This window comes from Pelobates fuscus, chromosome 7 (genome assembly GCF_036172605.1).
Source record: "Pelobates fuscus isolate aPelFus1 chromosome 7, aPelFus1.pri, whole genome shotgun sequence".
Classification (NCBI taxonomy): domain Eukaryota; kingdom Metazoa; phylum Chordata; class Amphibia; order Anura; family Pelobatidae; genus Pelobates; species Pelobates fuscus.
Window position 1 is genome coordinate 137,524,976 of NC_086323.1, and position 10,065 is coordinate 137,535,040.

At 34.5% G+C, this 10,065-nt stretch overlaps 1 protein-coding gene across 1 annotated transcript; it reads right to left on the minus strand.

The window, feature by feature from the left end:
- Positions 1-2,500: 2,500 nt before the first annotated feature.
- PTGS2 (prostaglandin-endoperoxide synthase 2) lies at positions 2,501-9,783 on the minus strand. Its single transcript, XM_063426689.1, has 10 exons — positions 9,602-9,783; positions 8,806-8,934; positions 8,522-8,665; positions 7,565-7,708; positions 6,529-6,710; positions 6,107-6,190; positions 5,755-6,001; positions 5,063-5,349; positions 4,425-4,572; positions 2,501-3,288 (listed from the first exon to the last, which is right to left on the minus strand). The coding sequence occupies exons 1-10, from the start codon at positions 9,651-9,653 to the stop codon at positions 2,894-2,896; spliced, it is 1,812 nt and encodes a 603-aa protein (XP_063282759.1). The 5' UTR covers positions 9,654-9,783; the 3' UTR covers positions 2,501-2,893.
- Between the last annotated feature and the right edge of the window lie 282 nt (positions 9,784-10,065).

Below are 10,065 nucleotides of genomic sequence, written 5' to 3' on the forward strand. Positions count from 1 at the left end.
GCCAGGAGGAAGTGAAAGCCAGTCACTTTCTTCCAGCTAACACCGAGCTGAGCAGGAGGGATGAAAAGGCAAAGAGGAGGAGGGTGCGGATTGGGAGAGATCCAGCCCCTAACTCCCAACAGCCTCAGCAAGCAGAAGCCAACTTCCTATAACCAAAAGGTAGGAAACAGGAGGATGGTTGAACATGTGTACATTTTTACCTGCTGCATGGGTTTGTGTGTGTAAGTCTGGATGTGCTTCTGTGTGTAAATCCCTTTGGTTAAAGAGCCCTAGTAAACTAGATGTTTGGGGAGAGGAAACCATTCGTGTGGATCTGGTTAAAATTAATTATAGCCAGATTTAATAGATGCTTTTTTGGGGACAGTCAGCTAACATTTTCTCACGCTTCTGCTGTTTTTTTGAATTTATCTAATTCCACTTTTGACTAAAGCTCAATGCGATTTGCTGCATCTCAATATGTAATGGGTACCTCTAACTTTACCCTATTTTAGTACCTGCTGCATTTTATATAATCTAGAATGTATTAATGTCTTTTATACATTAAATAGTGATTTGCGTGCTCAAATTTTTAGTTAATGTAGCCTATAGGCAGAAGTTACCTATGGTCACTTTATTGTCTTGTCAAATATATGTGCTAATTTACTTAATGAATTTTTTTCTAAATACTTGCTAATACCTTCTTTTTTTTTAAGAATTTTTTTTTTTGCAGTGCAGAGAAATACAACAGCATGCGGGTGTTCAAGAGAATTTTCTCATTTTTTTAAAGTTTATCATGAGAAGAAATTAAGCATGTTTAAGTCACACAAATTGCTCTCAGCATATAACAGGCATATCTAAGCAGGTATGTCGTGTAAACACGTTAATTGATCAAGGTTTAACGGTGCTTGATTGACTAAGCTAGTGTAAGTTGATATGCTCGCATTTCACAATACCTTTTTTTTTTTTTATTCCGTATTATTGACATTTTACAAAACCAAATAAAAAGCAAGGCAAAGATATATATTTAATAATTTATTTTTTAAAATTCATGAAATAATTTAGAAAAATAAATATATTGTATAAATTAATAAATATTCCGTTTCAATTTAACAATTTTGTAAAAACAATAAAAAAGAACTCTTTCAAAATGATAAAAAATATAAAACAGTATAGAAACATGTATTTTCTTAATAAAAATACTACATTATTTTCATTGAGTCCTGCTCTGTATGATATGATTTCAGTATAGTTGCACAATGAGGGCAGAACAAGCCAATATTAATAAATAGCGACCACCAAGCCAGCCCCCTTGGATTTGTATTGAGGAACATTTATCTTTTTAATCTGGAATGAATAGTATAGCACATTATAGGCAGTCAGTCGTACACTTATTTTTAAACCAAAAATCCATACATACATATTAACCAACCACTTCTTAAATATGCAATAAATATTATCTGTACCTCGCATGACTAAGTATATCAGCTATAGCAGCACTGTTTAGGCAAACCTAAACTAAATAGTCTGTCGAATGACTAATTATGCAGGCATTTCTATGCTAAATATTCTCTAGCTAAAAATGTTGATTTTAGGTGATTAAAAAAAAAGGGAACCATCACTTCTCTTGCCTATAATATGTGTTAACCTTTTCATGTGAGGCTCCATTTTCTTTCAAATTAATATTAAATAATTAGCAAATTACACAATTAGCAAATAGCACAATCCCTGGCACGGCCAAGGCACACGTTGAGGAGATGAAACAGGATCTTGATTTTTATGCTAACTGCCAGGTGGAATAACCTTATAATTATGGTTGACAGGAAACCAAGATGGAAAGGTCTAGTCCAAGATAAAGAGGTATTGAATGCTATCTTTAAGTTGTGCTACAGGTCACAAATATTAAATCTAGCACAACAGTAAACATAATGTTTAAAAATCCTGGGAAGTGGTAGTGCCTCTTTAAATGTATATTGAACTAGTAGTTGTATTAGAAATACTCATAAACATGGACATTACAAACCTAGATATATGTTACATAAACAGAGTATAAATATTTGCTGAACACAAAATAGTAAAGTGACACTGATTATGTTCGAGTGTAGTGAGTGTGTGCACAAATGTATATATGTATGTATCTATGTATGAATGAAGGTATGTATATATAATGTACAATGTATAATGCTTTGTCAGGGATGCCCAAAATGTAGATACCTTGTTTAAAGCTTAATTTTTAATCCTAAAGGCTGACAAAGCATCATGGCATAAATAGTTCTGCAACACCTGGGGATTTACCTTTTGAGAACCCTTCCTTTTGTTTATTCAAAAGTTTACAACTACAATGTTCAAGTGAAGTCAGACCAGAAGTCAAAGAATCAAAGGTAACTCACATTGTGAGCACTTGTAAAACAAGGAGATATCTAAACGGATGACTTTTGAAATCTGGCCTATCAGTGGTTATTCCTAAAAGTGCAATTTCTCTTTTTATGACTTGTCAAGCCATTAACACACATAAAAAAACACATACTTCTCAAATCATGTTATTTTATGGAGAGCATTTCAGAAAGTATTAGCCGTCGTATGTCTTGTAATTAGGTTAGCATTTGTTTTTCCGAAAAATCTTATATATTTAGTAACTTTTGGCTTGGTAGTTTCACACTGCTGAGAGTGCAGGTTCAATCAGAAATTTAAATACCCACACGTATACATTTAACCAAGAGAATATGCAGACTCCATTAAATAACATAAATATAGCAGCATCAGCTGGCAAACGTGTTCTTATTCGTGGAAAATGTGTTCTAAAAACACAATTATGCCACATGACTACCATATTTAGTAATCTCTTTTAAGTAGTTGGAATGATGTGTTTTAAACCAGCTGAAAGGTTTTGAGAAGTTGTGCCCGATTTGTGACATCCTTAAAGTTCTTTCAGTAGTAAAGCTGGGTTCACCTCTTGTGGAGCAGAGTTTGAGCTGGCATTAATGGTTGCCGTCTTAGCATGATCACTTTTCAGAACATTAAATGAAGTGTACGGGCAGTTCTTGACATTTTGACAGATCAGTTTTTGCAAAGAAGCGGTGTTTACAATATCGAAACCCACATTCCCCCCGAATGTGCTTGGCTTCCAGTATTCGGGAGAGCAAATTGGATTCCCCATCAGACCTTTAAGAGAAAATGGCGCACCAAGTTCTACCATAGTTTCTCCAAAAATGGCTCCTTCTCTTGGTTTCTCCACAAGAAGTCCAGGATAGAGTTCCATAGCGTCAATATCACCATACAGACTTTCAAGTTCAGCTGACATTTCTTTCTCACCTGAAATAACAAACAAAGTCAGCAAGGTATAAGCATTTTGACCATGTGGTCTGGTGGTTTATGCACTATATACTGTGGGTCGAAATAAAAACCTCCAATTTAAAAAAAAAAAAAAAAACAACATTAGTAATTCACTAAACTAAATATGTTTCTGACATACAGTTCAATTTCCGTCTCACGGTTTGCCACGTGTAATATAAGGCCACATTGTCTCCTGTCAAAATAGGTGGAGATATGCTGGCTTTTGTATCTTAATTCCCTGAAGCACTTTGACATACTTAAAGCTGGTTATTCAGGTGTTTTCACTTTGAACATAGTTAAGACTTGTGAGAGATTTTTTTACAGTATATGGAATGTGGACTACTGCACAGAATCTGATTTAAATAAAACCTTAACTTTCTAACTAACCCGCATTTTACATTGCACCATGCCTACGACAATTAGAAATTTATTTTATACAACTCAGTTTTCTCAAGTCCTTACTTTTTCCTTTTTTCTGAGATATATATTTTATATTAGTTGGTAAATAATGCTTACCAACTAAAGGACTTTCGAGTTCACATTTGTATTGATTTGTTGCAAATTAACTGCAAAAATTGCATTCCAGTTTACAAGTAAAGATTTTTTTTTTGCAAATTTAAGATATGGGCAATTTTGCATAGCTAGACAGTAAAGAAAACTAGACTAATGCATAGAAGTAGAGTTTCCTCTTTTAACATGTACAAAAATCCACGTATCTGTATTTATACAGCCTTAAGTGTGGTAAGAGGTTTCTGTGTACTTAATACATGAATATTACTCTAGAAGATATATTTTTATTTACTTTTTTAAATAAAGATCAAAACAAAAACTGTGTGGGCAATGACTCAAGTGTGATAGCCAGTTCAAGGAGGCAAACACAAGGTTAATTTAGGCAGACATTGTACTGTGTAATCTTTGTGTGCGTGTGTAGTTTCAACATGTTTTCACAGTCAGCGCTACATGCTGTCACTTCTTAACAATAATGTTCGATAAGAACTTGTACTCCAAGTGACTTGTGCTCAAAAGTAAACATAACATTAACTTTACTGTGTGAGTTCTTCGTTGTCTCCCTGTCTCAATAAACTTAGAAGATCTTTTAAGTAACGTGCTCTTACCTGTCAGTTCTTCAAAGGACTTAAAAGGTTTTAGATTAAAACGTTTCCTGTATTCATTCATCGACTGGTATCTCATCTCTCTGCTGTGTTCAACTGAAGCCACAGCTACTCTAAACACTGCAGCAGGGACATTTCTGCCTCCAGCAACCTTAAAAAAAAAAAAAAGAACAAAAAAGTTAGAATAGGGGTCATCTGATGCCTTGGGGGCAGGGAGTGTGAATTTAGCAGTGTTTACTGGAACTCACAGAATCATTGGCATTCCCCAAACTTTGTAAAAACTCAAATAGTGGGTGGCATTCTACTATGTCTGATCAATTTATTTCCAGAATATTTTGGGAAGCAAAACAAACATTACACGCATCCCTCACTCGTTAACACTTATGTGATAGTTTGTATCACTTTAAGAATTATGCAAACAAAAATGTTTATTTTGTTTGCTTTCTGATGCTTGGTTATGTACCAGGAAGCTGAAAGATGAGCCTTGTATGACTTGATCTTCCAACAGTTAAATGATTTGCTGGACTGGTCTATGTATGGTAAATATGAAACTATTATGAGAGTTATGTGGATGCTCAGCTGTGTTTTTTGAAGTGTAGTGACTGAGAAGCTAAATGTATAGATCAAAAAATGATGCTTACCCTCCCAGCAGTTTGCCTGGTGAAAGACTCAACCATCTCTGCTATGCCATGTTCCAAAATGACAGAATTGTTGTAGAGAAACTGTTTGTAGCTATATTCCTTTTCGCTGATTTGGAATGTATCGGGCAGGAGTGGGTGCCAGTGGTACAGGGTATTAAATTCAGCAGCAATTCTGTTCTGGTACTGGAATTTCTGGTTAAACAATAACTGGGGGTCAAACTTGAGCTTGAAGTGATAACCACTCAAGTGTTGCACATAGTCTTCAATGACAATCTTTATGGTCTCACCTTAAGAAAAAAAAAATCAAAACAGAGATGAAGTTAGTACAGTGTATAGAAATCCAGCAATAAAAAAAAAAAAGCAGACCTTCACCTGCCCATATTTTTTTTTTTTAGATTACCCTAAATGAGAAAACTGTGTTAGAGGCTGGGAAATGGAGTTTAATAAAATGGTCAGCAGGTCAAGAGGCTGGTTGCTATAATAGTATATGAATGTTTTTCTATAATTGTGCTATAACATGATGCATTGTATGATTCAATATTAGTGCCGATAATAAAATAATTAAACTTCATACAACTGAGGGTCCTTGAAATTTAATGGAGAGAGACCCTTCTATACAAAACTAGTGGTTGGGCATTGCAAATGTCTAGTCCAGATCACAAACATTGCTACTAAAGAAATGTGGTACTTACCAATCAAAATAAGCCTTGTAGTTTGGAATATACGCTCATCATCCCACTCTGGATGTTCCTTCACCAAGATATCACAAACTCTGTTATGCTCCCTTAACCAGATTATTGAATACATCATTAACCCGGGGACCAGACCAAAAACTTCTTGCCCTACTGCAAATCGAACATGTTCGGGCACGTGGGGGGGATATATCATTTCCACCTCTGCCTCTTTCACAGTTGGAGGATACATTTCACCATCAATGACCTGTAACACACATAAAGTATATTTTAAAAGCTTAGTAAACATTTATTTTAGCAGATATCTACACGGTAACCCAACTACCAATAACCTTTAAATTAAGGTATTTACCTGAAACTTTAGCTTGCCATCTTTCTTTAAACGTAACTTATGTTGCCTGTCCAAGGTTTCTCCATAGACATGGTTCAGATCAACCTGTCAAACAAAAATTATACATATATTTATATATTCACACCACTGATGAGTAATTATACTTATATGATTACGTTCTAAATATTATAACTTGGATATTAAGTTAACATGACATCTGATAGTTTGAGTATAATTATGCTTATCTCAGACCTATTATAAATTGCTAATATTTCAGTAGAACATGCTACACTAAGCCGGTATCACCAATTACTTTTCACTGGGCAATTTTACCTTGGAAAACACATCTGATATGGTAGAATATCTAAAAAGAGATGAAGACTGTACAGTCTAGGTTTAAAAAAAACAAAAACAAAAAAAACGGTTGTATGACGGAACCTTACCCCATGCCCTAATGCTTTAGTGAAGGCCGCTCCACGTTTGGTATCCGTCTTAAAAAATTGGTGAGTGAAGTGCTGAGCAAAAAAAGCAAACATGATATTTGTCCCCTGTGGATCGGGGATAAACTTTCTTCTAAGCAAGAATTTTTCAACAACCTCGCTGGAGTTGGGAAGTTCCTTTTTTCCTGAAATATAAATATAAAATTTTTCATATTACAACAGAAACATAGAATGTGATGGCAGATAAGAACCATTCGGCCCATCTAGTCTGCCCAATATTTCAAAATACTTTTAATTAGTCCCTGGCCTTATCTTATAGTTAGGATAGCCTTATGCCTATCCAATGCATGCTTAAACTCCCTCACTGTGTTAACCTCTACCACTTCACCTGGAAGGCTATTCCATGCACCCACTACCCTCTCAGTAAAGTTATACTTCCTGATATTATTTTTAAACCTTTGCCCCTCTTATTTAAGACTATGTCCTCTTGTCAGAAAACAGAAAACCTTGCAGAATGTTGGCATGTATTTACAGATCAATATAAACAGTTAAATTACTTATAGTAATAAGCAGATACATAGAGAACTTGTTATTTCTCTATATAACAGAGCAATATTGCAAGTTTGCAGTTCAAGTTTTGTTTTAATGTTAATTAAATAGACACGTTCACTGCCCACTATTTTTAATATTGTCTCCTTAAGCCCTATGTTTAACAAACATATGTTAATGAGGTGCGGAAAATTAAATTAAAAGTAAAAATCCACTCATCCTGAAACTGTTATCAGTTCCCCCTAAGTCCAAAACGAGTTAATTTCTAACATTATTCTAAGGAATTCTCACAATCTTATCTTCTCCAGACATTAAGAATATGTGCCACAATATGCAATTGCAACATGTGTATTACAGTACTGTATTATGACTAATCCAATGAAAGGTATTAAACAAGACATGAAATGATGAAATTTACGTGATGCCCAAACATGTCCTTAATATCCTGCACATAAAGAAACCAGCACATGTCAAGAAACAGTTCCATTACCTTTCACTCCCATTGGGGTTGGACAGTTATTGCCAACTGGAGGCAACGATCGGGTGTAATAAGAAATGTTGGAGTAAGTCTCCCAGTTTTTGTAGCCATAATGGCTGTTAAATGTAGGAGGGCTATCGATCAGATGTGACCTTGCTGCAAAATAAATTGAAAAAAAAAAAAAAATACAACTTAGTACATAGAAAGCATAAAGGTATCAAAGTAATAAATCATATCAGTGCACTAATTTAAAAAAATAATGTATTCCATATAAAACACATAGATATTCAATGATTACGTTACATTCATGTGATCTGAAATTTTTCAAATACCATTACAATAACTGGAAAATATACAGAACTAGACACCATGGTTCTAATTATTATTATTATTGCCATTTATATAGCGCCAACAGATTCCGTAGCGCTTTACAATATTATGAGAGGGGGGATTTAACTATAAATAGGACAATTACAAGAAAACTTACAGGAACCATTGGTGGAAGAGGACCCTGCTCAAACGAGCTTACACTCGTAGTATATTTAGCATATTTTGATAAATCTTTCAATTTAGCTTTAATATTACTAATTCCACTAGTTCATAATAGCAAGCAATTTTATATATATGATTCATTTTACCCTCAATAACAGATATTTTTTTAATATAAATGAACTAGCTAGAGAAACAAGTTAAAAGCTATTAACTGTAAAAATTACATAAATTTTCAAGTAGCTTCCCTTTTTTTTTACAAAATAATGAACTACTGAAATAATGTAATTTATGTATCATTACGTTATTAATTAAAATCAGTTCTGAAGCCAATTAGATACAAATGCTGTCCAACTAGCAGTTCAAGTTTTTTTTAAAAGGGCAGCAGTTTAATTTAGCAAACAGCAAGTTGTGAAAGATTAAGAATTGTCTAGAGAAATTTAAGTTAAAAAAAAAAAAACTACATAAAATTTTACTCACATGTCAAGACGTATCGCATAATGGCATCACGCAAGAAGGGAATGTTATTAATTATGTTCCACACTCCTTTAAAATGGGTTAGAATATAGTGCACAGTGTTGGGGGACGGTTTTAAGTTGACTCTTAGCCACGTTAGATATTCAGCTGCACAAAAAAATAAAATTAAAAATAAATTAGTAAAACACTAATTTTAATAAGGTTAATAAATCAGGCTAAGACTTTCACAAGTGCTTTGTGGGAAAAAAAAAAAAAACATAAAAAAAAAAGCTTATCGCACAACTTACGTATGGTGCAGTTTTCCCCATAATATCCTGTCCTCGTACAGTCACATTCATATCGTTCGTGACCAAATGTCAGGCACACGCCTCTATTCTGGCAGGGATTAGAGCAGCATGGGTCTGCCACAGAGAAAACTGCGAAACAAATCAATCAATTAGTACATATGAATGAATACAGTCTACAAAGAACACAAAAATCAAGCTACATATTTATTTATGCATTTATTTTCAGAAGTGCATAAACTAAGAGCATAGTCATTTTTATTAATGAACATTTCAGGATTGTCACATTAACTAGGGATTGTCTTTCCCCTTGTCAGTAGGGGGTTGAATAGTTATTAAATAGAGTATACCTTGTGCTCTCTCTTTTTTAATCATTCTTTCTTTCTCTCAAGCTTTATATCTATATTATAGACACATCCTAGGTATTTCAGGGAGACAGGGGAATAATGCTCAGCTGCCATGCTACACATTTTAAGTTAAACTGGCATTTCAGATTTTCAATGAAAAATGTAACAACTGCTTGACACCGGCTTATATAATAAATATCCATAAAAAGAGACCTTTTTTTTTTTTTTCCAAACACGCAGGAAATACACTGTATGATAATACACATGAAGAATGCATAGATATAAACTGTACAATACAAGGTGCACACAGACACACACACAGACACAGACACACACACACACACACACACATTATATGAACATAATTACAGCACAGCTAACAGAATGCTATCACATGCAGCATTAGAATATAACGATAAGTGAAAGTTCGATCATGGAAGTGGAAGTCTTACCGGCCTGAGAGATGAACAGCCCAGCTAAGAAAATGAAACTCCTTGCAATCATTCCAGCAGTCAGAGCAGTGAACAGCTTTGAGTTGAGCTGTGCTTCCAGAGCAAGTCCCAATCGGTAAAGTTTGTCTTTACGTCACTAAACTGCAACGCCGGCTCCTCAGTGTGATTAAGTCACCGATCTAGTTCGCTTCAAACTGATTTGGGATCCCTGCCTGTCCCGCTTTATATGCTGCATGTGGACGTCACTGGATGACATACTTAGGATAACGAGTCATGATTGGCCAGAGTTCTGAAATGAGAGATTGAAGGATGGATGAATCAGAGACAGACAGACAGGGCGATAGACAGACAGATAGTTAGATAGACAGACAGATAGATAGATAGATAGATAGATAGATAGATAGATAGATAGATAGATTAGAGAGATGAACATATATATTATGGATTCATAGATAGATAGATAG